This window comes from Pelobates fuscus, chromosome 2 (assembly GCF_036172605.1).
Source record: "Pelobates fuscus isolate aPelFus1 chromosome 2, aPelFus1.pri, whole genome shotgun sequence".
Classification (NCBI taxonomy): Eukaryota; Metazoa; Chordata; class Amphibia; order Anura; family Pelobatidae; genus Pelobates; species Pelobates fuscus.
The window spans coordinates 289282176-289299479 of NC_086318.1; the positions used below are offsets into that span (position 1 = coordinate 289282176).

At 40.9% G+C, this 17304-nt stretch overlaps 1 protein-coding gene across 2 annotated transcripts in view; it reads right to left on the reverse strand.

The window, feature by feature from the left end:
* Positions 1-13039, reverse strand: part of SCAF8 (SR-related CTD associated factor 8) — a 62240-nt gene extending 49201 nt beyond the window's left edge. Inside the window, exons 1-2 of one of the 2 annotated variants that reach the window (XM_063443427.1) lie at positions 12590-13039; positions 1070-1114 (exon numbers count right to left, since the gene is read on the reverse strand). In XM_063443427.1, the coding sequence (XP_063299497.1) occupies positions 1070-1114; positions 12590-12619 (75 nt within the window). In that variant the 5' untranslated portion in view covers positions 12620-13039. The remainder of the gene's footprint in view (positions 1-1069; positions 1115-12589) is intronic. The other variant, XM_063443428.1, reaches the window with a different exon arrangement.
* Positions 13040-17304: the final 4265 nt, after the last annotated feature.

Below are 17304 nucleotides of genomic sequence, written 5' to 3' on the forward strand. Positions count from 1 at the left end.
GTGATAACTTTACTGGCCACTCCTCAGATGGCTGTTAAGAGATCCTTCCTGGGTCATGGCTGCCTAAAATGCATCCAAACATTCAGTATCTTATCATTCTGCATGCAGACACTGAACTTTCCTCATAGAGATTCATTGATTCAATTCATCTCTATGAGGAGATGCTGATTGGCCTGGGCTGTGTTTGAATCATGCTGGCTCTGCCCCTGATCTGCCTCTTTGTCAGTCTCAGCCAATCATATGGGGAAGCACTGTGATTGGATCAGGCCACCACTTCTGCTGATGTCAGCAGACTGTTTGTTTTTTTTATGTCTAACAGCATGCAGAGTTACAGCTTCTGGCTTGAATACAGCAAGATTTTTACTATATATTAATGGAGGCATGAGGGGCCAAGGGGGGCTAGATGATGGTTTTAACACTATAGGGTCAGGAACACATGTTTGTGTTCCTTACCCTATAGTGATCCTTTAATCTGTCCAGTTTTGTTTTAAACAAGAAGTATTTGGTTCTAAACAACAATTATGTATACCAAAATAAAATGTAAATGCATCACGATATTGTGTATGTTATCAAACATACCTAGGCAGCAAATAAAACACATTCAAACACAACCAAGGTATCCTACATTCAAAAATATTTTCAACTAAACAAATTACAGTTACAGACTCAAGTCCATCAGGTTCAGCCTTCCCCTTAACTATCTTGCTGAAGTTGATTCAAAAAATGGCTAAACAGTTTCTTTGTAGTCATTCCCCAAGCCATAAAAAACAAAAACAAGCTACCTATGGACAACCCACAAAGATAAAAAAAAACATCATCTATGGGTTTCAAAAGAAACAAATACAAACAAAGCAAGAACTTTGTGTCCAATCTAAAAGTCACAAACATGGATGCCATTATTATACTAGTACCACGGTAATTCAATACAAGAGATCTACTATCCTTTAGAGTGCCTCACTACCAAAATAGTAGTTAATTAAAACATATCATTTAGTAATGTACATTGAAATTTTAAAATGTATCATGCAGAAATCACTTCTGTTACAGATTTCTCATAAAATATTCAAACCTGACTAGATCGATATAGGGACACTTCTATACCCTGATGTCGACCCTGGAAAAGATGACACATTTGATTAGACATGGAAACAGTACACCTTATTCAAGCTTCATGCCTCCCTTTTAATTAAAATATTTTCTACTATTTGATGGTTAAATATTTTTAATCCTGCATTCAGTGTCAAACTGAATAATAAATTCACCTTTACGCTTAACAAATTGTGACTGTGTTGTGTGTATATATATATATAGTTAATAGAATGTTAAACGAGAATCTGCACACCAGTCAAGTCATAAGACTTGCTTTGCCCACAGAAATCACAAATCTGTGGCGGGCATATGCAAATTAGTTTAACAAAGAATCACATTTGTGCCTCATTCCATTTTAAACATGGATTCCTTTGAGTCTGTGTTAGTTGTATACAGCAGCTTTGAAACACAACTTAGGAAAAGATGCAACGCCAGTGAACCACTCATGCCCACCCAGAATCCTTAGTAACATCACTGCGATTTGTGATTTCTGTGGGAAAAGCAAGTCTTATGGCTTGACTGGTGTGCAGATTCTTGTTTAACATTGTATTAACTATCTACAGACTTCAGATGGAAGGAGTTTTCAATCACAATTTTTCCCCATCATAACCTTTTTAGTTTTTGGTTCCCAAGCACTACCAAGCCTCAATATGCAAACCAGTATTATTATTGCCATTTATATAGCGCCAACATATTCCGCAGCGCTTCAGTAACCAACCTCATGCTGATGATTTGCATTAACAATGAAACAGCTGTTCATTAGTGGTTCACTGGCTTTGCATCTTTTCCCAAGTTGCATTTCAAAGCGGTTGTATGCAGCAAACAAAGACTCAAAGAAATCCATGTTTAAAATGGAATGAGGCAAAAATGGCTTGACTGATGTTCAGATTCTTATTTAACAATGTATTAACTATCCACAGACTTCAGGTGGAAGAGTTTTTCAATCACAATTTTTTCCCCAACATAACCTTTTTGGTTTTTGCCAAGTTGATATATATATATATATATCTCCAACTTAGCAAAAAAACAAAAAGGCTATGTTGGGGACTATATATATATCCAACTTAGCAAAAAAACAAAAAGGCTATGTTGGGGACTATATATATCTAGGTATTTGTTATAAAAGTTGGAGATATATATATATATATATATATATATATATATCCAACTTTTATAACAAATACCTAGTGCTCTGTAACACTTTAGATAAAATCTTATAGAAAATACCAGGCCTCCAGGAATTCCCCAATTTTCCTCTTTATTGGAAAGTCTCCATCAAGGTCGACGTTGCAGGTCCCAATAGGAACTTTCATCAGGACAGCATGAAGTTGTTCACGCTGTCCTGATGAAAGTTGCTATTGGGAAAATATACATCAACCTTGATGGAGTCATTGCAATAAAGAGGAAAATTGTGGAATTCCTGGAGTGCTGGTATTTTCTATAAGATAAGATATTATATATACACACACACTTTCTCAAAATTCATCACGCTGACAGAAAAAAACCTGACTTAAAGGAACACTCCAAGCACCATAACCCCTACAGAGAGATGTAGTGGTTATGAAGCCAGGAATGCCCTGATTCCCACACAATGCAAATAGCCAACTATTTGAACACTTACCTGGGGTCTACCAGACACTGCTCACCAACTCCACTGAGAGCAAGAAGCTCCTGCATGGATCTTCACTTAGTCCTGCCGACCTAAGAACTTGCAGGGCCAGCTTAAGGTTAGAAGATCGCTCTGCCATTCAACTGCACTGCTGAGCTAGATTCGAGCAGAGAGCTTCTGTTTCTCAATGGAGGGGTTGACTGGCGAACCCCAGGTATGTTGTCAATCTGTTAGCAAAAGGTTTGACGATTTACATTGGAGACGTGCCAGAGCAGTCCAGCTTTTTGTAGTCGTCATGATACTTAGACTTTTCATGTAAATGTTATCACTATCAAGTATACCAACTTCTAAAAAAAAAAAACAGGTACATCCATTATGAGTTCCTATAATGTATACACCTGTATGTTGCCTGCCTCAAAACACTGATATATACTAAATTTTAGGACTTGTGTACCAGTATTATAATATATTTAAACTGTATATTTATTTTATACATTGTAGATTGAAAGGGGGCTAGATGAAATCTTGTGCAAGAACATTCCATGAAGTGGTGAAGGTACGCGTGTCTCTAAAAATCTAAGCGCAATCAATAACAAAATGGTGACATCTTTTCTAAGAAAACTATGGACTTCTGGTTTTCATATCAGCTCAGACTAACAACCGTGCAGGCATCCAACAGAGCCAAGTAAGTGTCAAACCATTTGTTAACAGTTTGACAAAGTGCTTCTTTGAAAAGGTAAATAGACCCGACAAATTAACAGATTTCTTGCATGGACATCAGAGTAGAAAATGTGTAAAATGTTTATATAAGCACTTAGACTATACAGACTAAAAACAATGCACCTCTGTGGGGGAGGAGGGGAGAGGGTATGCAGAATATCCCCACCATGCTTTTCTCTACTATCCAAAAACATGTTAGATTCCCATAAATTACTGCATTGCGGGCTGATTTAACCCTTCAAATATATGCAACAAGAAGATGAATGCTGCTGCCGACTTCCTTTCAAGGTGAACGTGAGTGTTTAAGTAAAAAAATAAATAAATAAAAAATTATATATATATATATATATATATATATATATATATATATATATATATAAAAAGCCTCAACAGCTGTATTGTGTATAGGACTCTACCATTCATTCCCACAAGGAATTTATTAGGTATGCACTAGTGTGCCATGAATCCCATAGCACACTAGTGCTATGGGAATCACAAGATTATTTACTAGACTGAGAATTGCCAAGAGTTCAAAGTGAGTTTCAAATGTAAGGCCAGAATAGCTGAACTGGAAAATGATCCAAATCAGCTATCCCTTCTGTTTAGCTATTTGGTCTGCATTTTAAAATTCACTTTCAATTGCCAACAATTCCTAATACAGTAAATAACACTACAAGAATTGTGAGGCTGAGATCTGCAACATATGGCACGTGCTAAACCCGAACAGACAGGCTGTGGAGATCAGCAGATCTCCCCCATCAGTAGTTGTATTAAAGAACCACTATAGGCACCCAGACCACTTCAGCTTAATGAGGTGGTCTGGATGCCAAGTCCAGCTAGGTTTAAGCCTTTTTTCTATAAACATAGCAGTTTCATAGAATATAATAGGGTTAATCCAGCCTCTAGTGGCTGTCTCATTGACAGCCGCTAGAGGCGCTTCCCACTGTGATTTTCACAGTGAGAAAACGCCAGCGTCCATAAGAAAGCATTGTGAATTGCGCATGCGCATTCAGACGAGTAGAGTCCCCCACCCGGCGCTGGAGAAAGAGGTAAATTTAACCCCTTCCACCCCCTAGAGCCTGGTGGGAGGGAGGCACTAAGGGTGGGGGCACCCTCAGGGCACTATAGTGCTAGGAAAACAAGTATATTTTCTTGGCACTATAGTGGTCCTTTAATGGGACAAATGGCACCTGTGATACTTAGAGGGGAGTTTCCCTCCTACCCAGCTTACCCCATTTTATATCAATTTTTTTATAGTGCTGACTGGGTGGTCAACTCTAGGGGTGAATGCAGAAGGCAGTGCTGGGATGAAGTGACGTTAGAGCATTTCCTCCAAATGATTTTAAAACAGAATCTGCAAGGGACAATAGCAGTTCTGTGTCTTGTTAGCCCGGTCTCCAAGAAAGCTGTTCTCATGCTGCTAAAGAGTAATGGAAAAGGTAGGTGGCTTAAATAACATTGAAGAGACACAATAGGCACCTAGACCACTTTATCTCATTGCAGTGGTCTGGGTGCACTGTCTCCTTAACCCTGCAATCTAAGCAATGTTCACATCACAGGGAAAGACTTTACTTAGTGACTGTCTACCAGACAGCAACTAGAAGCACTTTCTACACTATTTAAAGGGACACTATAGTCATCAAGACCAGTTTATCTCACTGAAGTGTTAGGAATGCACTGCCCCTGTCCCCCATAGTCCTGCAATGTAAAACATTGCAGTTTTTGAGAAACTGCAATAATTACCTTGCAGAATTAAGACTACCTCTAGTGACTGTCTATCATACAGGCACTAGATACACTTCTTGGATTCTAACGGACTCTCTTAAAACGACATTGGTCGTCCGAGGAAGATTTGTATTCCTAACACTATAGAATCCCTGTAACTCTGTGAAATGAAGCTGGACATACTGATAGATCCACTGATTTCTATGGCGAAGGCCTAATGCGCAACTTGGTGCTTGCTGTGCACGCCCACTAGATTCACCTTGGCACTGACACTGGAGGTTGCTAAGCCAAAGCCAAGGGACTTTGGCGCTGGAATAAGGTAAGAGAACTAAAGGGTTTTGACAGCAGTGCGGTGGAGGCAGGGAGAGGGACACAATAGTGTTAGGAATACTGCTTTGTAATCCTAACATTATAGTGTTTCTTAAATGTGAGTGTGTGGGAAGTAATATAGTAATGTGCAGCCCCCCTCGCCTATATTACATGGAAATTAAATCTTGAATGATGGCAGTAGTGAGGTACAAATTAAGGCTACTTAGTGTACAATGCTATTTGTGATGCTTTGCAGCAAAACACCAGATGAATGAAAACTAAAAATGTCTGCATGCAAAATCTCCATTTGATCAAATAAATTACCCTGTGTTGGAGTTTTTTTTCTTTTACTAAACAGTACACATAATGGTTATTATGCAAGCTGTACAACTATGTCTTAAATTCCAAAGAAACCCGCTAGTTTGGAGAATTCTTAAATGAATACCGCTACATTAATATAATTTACTATTCTAAGTAATAGAAAAAACACTTTAATCAAAATAAATGTAGTTACCCCTGGAGTGTTCTCAAACAAATCATGATTTTCTAGGAACAAAATGTACTATAAACCCTTGCACAGTTCAAAGCAAAGATTTATTTAGACTTCCTTGTGAGAACCAATCCAAAGAATTTGTTTCAGTGTTGTTATATTAAAAATATAAAAAATCTAGCAAGTTCTTTTGTTGGTGACAAGACAGTAATGGTAATGCCTATACCTAGAGCTTTAAAACATTTTAATAATCAATGGCCTACAAACAAAAGTGAGTCCTTCAATATGCCAATGAGCAATCTAACCTTACTTTTATTCCATCCAACACTGGGAGGTACGAGAATGAGACGTTGTGGGAAGATGCCAGTGGCCCATTAGTGAGCAAATCTGCTCACAGAAAGAGTGGGTCAAGCTGGCAACAAGCACACCCATACTGCTTGACAGTCTCCTGACTGGACACCTCCATACAGGACTATGCAGATATGATCCGAGTTCCTGTTCATAGAGCAAGCATGTCTAATGATGCCTTCACGCTGTGCTGTCCATGGACAGTTCCCTCGTTTCGCAGATGCGACACACTAGAACACTAAATCAGGACTGTGGTAGAGGACCCCAAATTTTTACCTGCCACGCCAATATCAAGACTGTTGGGAGGCCTGATATTCCTCTACTGCCTGAGATTTCTATTAATAATGAAGACATTTTTACTGATCCAACATTATATTTAGCCCATTTGGGACTGCCCCGCCAGTTATGCTTGGTGACAAGTGTGTACCTTGTACATGAGGAATTACATGTGGTCTCAAAAAACCTGTCTTACAGTAGAAAGGAATTGTCAAAAGAGCAATATGAAGGTCCCCCAATGCAACTTTAGCAACAAGAGCCAATCTGCTCAACAGTCAAATGAAACTATAGTGCTAGAAATACAAAAATGCATTCCTAACTAGGGATTGACCGATATTGATTTTTTAGAGCCGATACCGATAATCTGTGAATTTACAGGCCGAAAGCCGATAACTTACCCATATTCTGTACATTTACCATAAACTATTTCTACACAAATCTACTGTTAACTTAACTGGTTTAATATTTTTTTTGTTAAAGGACCACTGTAGGCAGTTTAATGAAGTTGTCTGGGTGCTCTAGTTTTAACCCTGCAGCTGAAAACATAGCAGTTTCAGAGAAATTGCTATGTTTCACTGAGGGTTAATCCAGTCTCTAGTGGCTGTCTCACTGACAGCCGCTAGAGGCGCTTCCGCGATTCTCACTGTGAAAATCACAGTGAGACACTGGACGTCCACAGGACAGCATTGAGTAATGCTTTCATATGGGCTGTTTGAATGCACACGTGGCTCTTGCCGCGCATGCACATTCGGATCTGACGTCGGCAGGTGGTGGAGAGTTCCCCAACACAGAAAGGCGCTGGAGAAAGGTATAGTGGTCCTTTAAGGTAAATGCACAAAATGTACATGCCAATTAGAATTGTTTATGTTTTCAAGAATATGTGTGTGTAGTGGATGCAGTGAGAGTATTTGATTAGTGAATGCAGTGTGTGTGTTTTTGTAGTGGATGCAGTGTGTGTTTGTGTAGTAGATGCAGTGTGTGTATTTGTTTGTGTAGTGTGTGTATAGTGAATGCAGTGTGTATTTGTGTAATGTGTGTATATATAATGAATGCAGTGTGTTTGTGTAGTGTGTGTATAGTGAATGCAGTGTGTGTTTGTATAGTGTGTGTGTGTGTGTGTAAAGTGAATGTAGTGTAGCGTGTGCATAATGAAGGCAGTGGTTTGTGCAGTGTATGTATAGTAAATGCAGTGAGTGTTTGTGTAGGTATGTAATGTGTGTAAAATGGGGGGGGGGAGGAGGGGGCATTTTAAATTTTTGTATTTAATTTTTTTTAAACATTGTTTCAGTCCCCCCTCCCAGCTTCTTACCTGGCCAGGGAGATATGGCATTCCCTGGTGGTCCAGTGGTATGCACTCTGCAGAGGGGGCCCAGCAACACTCTTACTTCCTTTCCTAGCAGCTCCCCTGTCTATCTCGCAGCCTGCGTGCAGCTTTGCCATGGTAAGCCGTGGCAACGCTCTGATGGCCACGGGACTCGCAAGATTTAGACAGGGGAGCTGAAGGAAAGGTAAGTAAGAGTGTGCTGCGGGCCCCCCAGGCTCATGACAACCGTCTTAGTTTTCATGCCCTGATGGCGGCCCTGGTCTGCATTATCGGTATCTTTATAGGCCGATAACAAAATTGCTAAAAATTCTGAATATTGGCCGATAATCAGTCGATCACTATTCCTAACACTATAAAGCCCTCTCCCTTACCCGATTCCAGTGCTCCCCTCAACACTGGGTCATGATCTTAATCCACAGATGTGGGGAACTAAAGCACATGTGTGAAGAGCGCGACGTACACATTAGGCTTTCTTCATAGGAAAGCACTGTCCCAGTCCTATGAAGTTTTTAAAACATGCTGAATGTCCTTATGCACAGCTTGAGAACATTCAGCGTCATTTCACGGATGCAGTCTTAGCACTGCAATGTTTACATTGCAAGTTTCTCAAGAATTGTATTTTTTACATTGCAAGGTTAAAAGGAACATGAAAAATTGCTTCCAGGCCACTTCAATAAGATGAAGTGGTCTGGGTGCCTTTAGTGTCCCTTTATTGTTAGTACTAGGGCTAGAGACGGTATCAAAGTCTGACACTGGCCATTACGGTGACACAGATAGTGCAATATTACCAAATACCAAGGAAGGTGCATGCCAACACAAGGGTATGCCACTAATTTGATCCTGTAAATTAGGGGTGCACAACCTCTAGCCTGCAGAGTTTAATATGCACAATCCTACAGTTTCTAGTGTATTTCATATGCAAGTCTACATATGTGTATTCTCTGTAGAATATAATAGAGTGGACATTAATTATATATTTTGATCCCTTATCCCTCTTCATCATATGTTACACTCCCTCATCTTTCTCTTCCAAATAAACCTCTCAACCTTCCAACTTTTGTTACCTCCCAGCTCATTCCTCCTATCTCCCTCTGATAGTGTCCAAACATGCTTATTTTTAATGAGAATCGGTCATTGAATGGGTTATATTAACCCTTTGTGTGAATAGTTAATATTTTAAAAGAAATATCTAGTTTACTGAAAATACAAACTGTCAGAGATACTCTAATCACCAGAAGCACTACAGCTTTATGAAGTGATTTGTGTGTAAAGAGCCTCAACCTGCAGCCTCTCTTTTATAAACAGTGCCTTTTCTATTAAAAGTCAGATTGCTTTAAGCTGTAAGTGTCGGCACACCTCTTGTGATCATGACTGACAGCCCCTAGAGGTGACTCCTTCCTACACCTCTGAAATGTATGCAGGAGTGACTATAGGTGCCCTCGTGCTCAGTATGATGCTGAATGCGCCCTATAGTAGGAAATGCCTACTAGGCCTCTCTCAGTGTTCTCTATGGAGAAAAAGTGGATTAGCGGAGATGAGTATCACTGATACTGGAAATAACAACCTCCTAGGACTAACTCTCGGCAGCAGTGGGATATGTAAATACCAGTACTGCCTTTAGAGTAAACTTGCCCTTTTAATCCCTACACTAAACTTTTATAAGATCACACCACCAAAGCTAGCTGTAAACTTTGGCGGCTGGGTACTAAATGTAAATCTAACCCCTGCAATGTCACACATACATGGCATAACTGTAGGAAGTGTGCATGCGCTTGTTCTGAATTTCTCTGTGAATACCCAAAGCATCACCTAAACCATATTATTCACACACATGTTTCAATATCATTTACTGGGATAAGGAAACTAGAAACAGTCCCCTCCAGAGAAATTACATTTCTGATTTTACGTTCAGAATGCTTTTTTTTATGCAGCAAAGATCAACGTTTCAGTACTTGTGTAGACTTTTATCAAGATGTTGCTATATCATTTAATAAAGCATCGTTCACATTACTAAAATAAGTCCCGAATGTTTGAAAAGTTTTTGTGACGGCCTTCTGTTAGCATTCAGGCAAGCATAAGAAAACTGCAAAACATTTAGGATATTTATAATTATACTAGGGCTCAAAATTTCTAATCCTCCACTACTATAGGGCAGGCTCGCTGCCTAGGTGTAGTATTTGACTCCGTCCTCTTCTTCACCCCTCATGTCCAGTCGATCGCCAAAAACATTGCTATGTTTCACTGAGGGTTAATCCAGCCTCTAGTGGCTGTCTCACTGATAGCCGCTAGAGGCGCTTCCGCTGAAAATCACAGTGAGACGACGCTGGACTTCCATAGGAAAGTATTGAGTAATGCTTTCACATGAGCTGTTTGAATGTGCATGGCTCTTGCCGTGCATGCGCATCTGACCTCAGCAGGGGGTGGACTGTTCCCCAGCACAGAGGGAGCCTGGCCCTGGAGAAAGGTAAGTGGCTGAAGGGGATTAAACCCATGCGGGAGTGGGGCACCTAATGACCCTATAGTGCCAGGAAAACTAGTTTGTTTTCCTGGCACTATAGTGCTCCTTTAAAGGGAAACTGTACTCACCGAAAATACAGCTTATTTTCCTCCCAAACTAAATTCTACCCATCCCCTGCACCTCTGTAACCCCCCTTGCAAGACATATAAACTTCAATAAATATTATAATTCTTACCTTATTTCCAGCGCCGCGTCACACATCCATCCTCCGTCGTCTACACCCCCTTCCGCGTCATCCGATCAGCTGACCCACTCTCCTTCCCTCCGCCAATGAGCTCATACTCATTGGGAATCAAGAGCGCATGCGCATCTAACGCAGCACCCCGCCCCTCGCACGCTTCATGCAGAGATTCATTGAATCCCCTTGTGAAGCTGCATTAGACCCACGTGATGTGCGACGTCCTCATACAGTGCGTGGGGGCGTCGCACGTCGTAACTCACCTTTCCTCTCCTATGGATGCGGAAGCACCATCTAGCGGCTAGGTAAGAGAAGGCAGCTGGAGGTGGGATTTTCAATTTAATCAAAACACTGCGGTTTAGCAAAAACCAGTGTTTTGACAAACTTGGTTAAGGGTAGAGGGCCAAGGCACCCAGACCACTCAAATGAGATGAAGTGGTCTGGGTGCCTAGAGTGTCCCTTTAATGGCTCCAAAACCCCACACTAAGTCTTCTTTAAATACTATTCTACCAATCTACTTCCCTTACCTTTTGTGTCACTTTATGCTACACCCTCTAGCATGTAAGCTCATTGAGCAGGGCCCTCAACCCCTCTGTTTCTGTGCGTCAAACTACATGATTGTTAGTCCACCCATTGTAAAGGGCTACGGAATTTGTTGGCGCTATATAAATATAATAATAATAATAATAGTCGAAAAGCTATTCACCACTGCAAACCTGGAGAGTCCATGGCTGAACTTTTACTCGTTAATGGATGAATGACAATTTTGATCGCTGCTTTAATGTATTTACACACACACCACTAAAAATATCAAGGAACAGAATTTGACACCACCACTTTTCAAAATGGCCTTCAAAGTACAATGAAGCCTTCAAAATAGGCTAAACTGATGTTTATACATAATGCACTTATTTCTTTAGTGATGTTAGACATAATTTTGGTCACTTCCCAAATTTAGATGATTGTGCATAATTTGTCTTAGAAACTGTTGGACTGTGTAATTTCCCTCAGATATCCCATTATGAGAACAAACCTGCTAAACGTGGAGAAGCCAGTTTAGAGTATAATATACGCAAAACAAAGAAAGAAAATTCCCCTGATGTAAGAGAGCTAGGTTCCATATACTGTAGAACCAAAATAAAAAACATTAATGATGATGGCACAAACACTTGTTGGCCTATGGTACTATATCAGTGAGAAGGGAAATGTTGAACACTATGGCTTGTAGTTTTCAGAAACAACTTGGCACCCCAGAAACAATGGATGTGAATCTGACTTGCAAGTTTTATTTAACTATGCACTGATTAAAATAATGACTATCAATACTGTTCTCTCTCTTTGTAAGTGCTTTAGGTGCTGATACTTGGTTACTTGCAACATTGTATAAAAACACTACATGGTGCAGATGCTGCTTTTAAATAATAAGAAATTATAACTTAATATAGTATATTGGCACTGCAAATGAATACATACATAGTGTATGTGGGGAGGGGTGACATTATAGCTTCTTCATTATCACATTTCATTAAACGGTGTTTTTAAAATATGTATTTCTACATTGTACAGCGCTACGGAATTTGTTGGCGCTATATAAATAATAAAATAATAATAATGGCTCTGCTAAACCACCCTTCATCGTCAACAAAGATATTTAAGGAAGCTGTCCCACTGCAGGATATTTAAGGGCCTAGTGCTCAGTGCTGGCCTGTAAGGGGCACTGCACAGGGTGCACCATTATTAGAGACACGGAGCTGCCTCCTGCATAGCCAACGGGACATGCATGTTTCAATGTGCAATACGGGGAAGTAAAACAATCAGAGCCAGGCCTGGTAAAGGAGGGAAGAGATAAGGAGGGTCAAACCGGGGGAATGGAAAGCCCTGCCGGGCCCTGGTAGCCCATCCGGCGTGAGTGAGTGTGCGGAGCGAGCCTTGCACGGGGCTGAGTGAGAGATAGTGAGTGTGCGGAGTACAGAGACAGAGGATGGAAATCAGGGAATACAAACCTCGCTGTTAAAGGTTTTGACGGCCTCCATGTTGTCGGTTGATGTAGGAACGCCGTGTTGTTTGGAGGAGGCGGCGGCGAGTGGCTGTGGAGCCAGGGTGGAGGAGGCGGGGGATAGGAGGAGGGAGGAAGTGTGAGAGTGAAGAGGAGGGGGGAGGAGAGAGAGAGCAGGCACAGTCTGTCACACACACACAGCGGGCACGGTCACACACGGTATGGATAGACACTCAGTATGTACAGACACACACGGTTTGGCCGGCATGGCAGCCCGGTGTCAGTATGCCAACACGGTGTCCGTCTGACGGTGCATGATATTACAAGCACAGCGGATACCGTCCCCCTGGCATGGCGTGATACCGAGGGCTCTGCATGGATGGGGCCGCGCAGCTTCTAACAGTCCCGGTACATGGCAGACGGGTGGCTGCGCACGAACAAGGCGGCCCCCAACCGACTCAGAACTCCCAGATCGTCGTTAACTCGCGAGTGGCACGTGACTTGCACAGCCGCCGCCATGTTTGAACCGGGACTCTGCAAGGGCTGTGGTGGGAGGGACCACACTGAAAGACAGTAAAAGCCTCACGGGCATTTCTAGGGTGTCTGCAGCGGGTACATTGCTCTTTTAGTTGTGGAATAAACAAATGGTCGAGTTATCTTTAGTGACATCGTCTTTTTTTATTTGACACCGTTAGAACCAAAGAGATTGTCTTTGTGTCTTCCTGTAGCGGGAATGATAAAAGAAGGTCAGGTTTTAATGTGCAGCGCCCCCTAGGGGAGATGTGATTGTGGGAGGATTCCAGCCAGTGATACCATAGAGTTTATTGTGGGGAGAGAGGACAGGAAGTGGCGACATGTTCATTTCGAGCGCTCTTTATGGTCATTCGGAAGTGGTGTTACGGGAAGTCACGTGACTGCTACACGATTTTTGTGGAAGATTGTGCGTGTTCGTGTAGAATAGAGTCTACATGCATGTTTCAATCTGCAATGGATAGCGCGCCCTCTATCGTCATCAGTGCAATGCAACATTTTAATGTTACTGTTACAGGATGCTAATTGTTATCTATACTGCGGAAATAGAAACGGGCTTTGTAAAAAATAAAATAAAAAAATCAGTAAACTTAATCTGTGACCAGAGTTTTAGGTATTTGGACTTTTTTTGTAATGTGCCTATTTTAAATTTTATGGGAAATCCAGGTAAACACAAGACCGTATCTGTTTTAACCATTGAAGGATGGAGTTAATTGTCCAAAAAAGCTGGAATTTGACCTCTGTTCATTTTTACTACCAAAAACACCCAAATTTGTATTCTGTGAAGTCCCACGAGCACAACGATGCCCACATTTTGCAAGTTTGCCAGGGTTTTTGTAAGTTACATGGTGAAATATGACCCATATCAAAAACACTTCATCAAAATTAAGTTGTTATGGTGCCGGAGGTCCCAGGCACTAGCTCACCTTAAGGGCTTAAACCATTTTTGAACGGTTAAACCCCAAAGTCTTTGTTCCAGTGTCCAATCTGCAATGCCATTACATTTTCTAAAAAACAGTGGGGGCATCACTGATGCGCTGTTATCTGTCATGCTGATGCTGTCAGCCAATCAATGAACCCCATTTATAAAACCTCCCTTTTTCAAGCTACTTTTATGAATAGGGATTCACTTACTGGCAGAGAGCGTCACCTGACCCATGTAAGACAATTAGCAGCCTCGTTGCACAATTCTGCGCGAGCCTTTTTAGAAAATGAAAGGGCTGAGTGGCAGGGAGATTTATCATTGGAACAAAGACTTTGGGACGTCTTGGCACCATAACAACTTCGTTTTGATGATGTTATGGTTCCCAAACTGTTCAAATAAATCATGGAATTTTCATAAATTGATTTTCTGGCCCTGTGATGCCTTTGCGGCAGTATGACAGGCCAGGAAAAAAATTACCTGAATCACTGCTTACCATTTGCAAAAGTAGACAACTTTGGTATTTTGCAAGTGTTATGTCCTGTCCTTTCTTATTTTAGTAAACATAGAATGTGATAGCAGATAATAACCGTTTGGCCCATCTAGTCTGTCCAATTTTCTAAATACTTCCATTTTATTTTATATAAAAATAATATATAAAAAGTTAAAAAGATCAAATTCTATATTAAGACCATATGGCTCCAGAGTTTTAAACTTATAAATCCACTTCATTTCTTCTCTACCAATATTTAAAATGTGGTCTCCTAAGCCCCTTGGATCACTGTTATGATGTTCCTTGACGTGTGCCGAGACGCTATGTTGTGTGACTCCTTTTAAAGAATATTATTCACATGCTCTCCTATTCTTTTATGTAGTGGGAGTATTGTACGTCCCACATACTGTAAGCCACATGGGCATATTAACAGGTAGATTACATTACGAGTAAATCATGTGATGAAATCGTTAATAAAAAATTATTTATTATATGTTGTCTTTAATTTGTCTATGCCTTTAAAGTCTTATTCTTACTGTATTTACACCCTGTGCACTTATTACATGAATAATAAGATACTTTGTATCTCTGCTTACTCACACCGTAGTTACATTGACTAACGAGATATTGTTGCACATGCATTACTAGCAACAATACATATTCATCTCAGTTACCAATGAAAGAGCGTACTGGTGTGCTGTACACACTATCCATTTAGCAGAATTGTAGACGGTTCCTATATACAACATATATTTTTTCACTGTATATACACTTCTATCAATATATATTTTTTCGCTTATTTATTTATCATTTTTCTCCTCAAGAGGGGCTAATAAAATGTATTATTATTTTTCATATATTTCACTTATGTTCTATACTGGCAATTGGTTGCCTTAGATTAATGAACAGCTCTTTTTTGGGTATCAGGATGATAGTTGGGAGGACCTCTCTGCAATCCCTTTTCAGTCTCTTCCTTTTTTAAGATTTGACTTTCACTTATGGTTGACAAAAAAACATGCTCCACCACCTTTCCTGCGATTCCTATCCTTTCTAAATTATGTGTAACCATTTAAGTTAACTGCTCAGTAATGTGTGTCATCCCATCATGTTTCTGTTATGCCTATTATGTCATATTTCTTTTTTTTTTTAATTCTTTATTTTTGCATGATAGCAGGTCATAATTTTATACATTCACGTTATGATACTCAGCATACAAAACATCACTGTCCGTTATTGTTACAGTATCAAGGTCAACATTGCAGGTTACTGCATATCTGTGAATATACTGGTTTCCTCTGTTATTCAATCACATTTTTATTTAACAAGAGAAAATGAAATGGTAAAGACCAGGTGTGACGGACCCTCCGCCGATGGATGCTCCTAGTGCTCACCAAGGACCATCAGACACCATAAGCACTGCAGACCCCACGAGCCGCCGCAGCTTGGTTGGGGTCTCGCCGTCTCCTACCCACCCTTGACCCACAACAAGGCTCCAGGGTCCAGTGGGTGAACCTCTCTTCCTCCTGAGGGTCAAGCAGGCATAGCTGTATAGCTCTTACAAGAGCTAGCAGAATTCATGGGAGTATAATGATTATAGCAATCCCTGTAGTGATTATAGCTGTTCTCTACAACACGAGACGAGGCTGCAAGTTGAGGGTAAGAAGTCTGAGAGTTTGATGGTATAGGTTGGATTTTTATACAACTTTTCAGGCCAGAGGAATACCCACTGGACCTGATGGGGCACCAGGACACAAATTGTACAGACCAATAGAAACAATGTAACAATGCCTGACACTCCCACATACAGCACACAATCCCTCCCCTTTACCTGTGGTACAATTAAGGTAGATAATGTATTAATGTAATTATCCCCAAGCATAAAAAAACACACATATTTTACAAAGTTTCATAAGTACCCCAAAATACAACATAGCTGCATAAAACATCCCTGATAGCCATGATCTGGGTGTACAGCATATCCAAAAATCACCCAGATCAGAGCAGGGGATCAGGAAATCCTGGAAGTCTCTTTTTGACCGACCGCACGCATGGTTTTCATGCCCAAAACAGTGCCAGAGAGTTAGACTGTGCGGCTGGTCTATTTTAAACAGTTGAAGTACTGTTCAAATTACCGAACAGAATGGTGAATGAGCATAGTCAATGTATGTCTCTTGTTCGTGGGCTTCGACTCACCGAACGTCGTTCGACTCCCATTCGAATTGTCGAAGTTCCCTGAAAGGTAACTTTTCAGCGGTATTTGTGCCATCACGTGTCCGATTTGAGATCCATGAACTCGACGGCAAAACACAGCTGAACACGTTTGACCAACTAAGATGGCCGCCGCGTGTTCGAATGTCGAATGGCGACCACTTCAACTACTTTGACTACTTCGACTGTAGCCGAAGTGCCACTTCGAAAGTTCGAATCTGTTCCAGTATAAGTTCCAGAAGCAGAAAGAGTGCCTTAGAACTAAATAAGTCACAGGGGCCATAATCACAAGGTAAAATGCTGGCAAGTAGTCCTCTCCAAAGCCCAGTGGTGAAGTGGCTTTTGTCACACCAGGAAATGCTCCCTCTTAGTGCGCCAAAGAGGCTGTAGTTCTTTTTGAACCTTGTGGTTCTTTTGGACTGACTCATCTTCTATATGTCGTTTAAGTTGTTGTATCGCCAAATGCTTCGACCAAGTAGTGTTTCGAGAGAGAGGGAGGTTAGGTGTGGAGAAGAATAGCAGGATAGCGAGAGAAAGAAAAAAGATGATCCGCTCAGCTCGAGGGGTG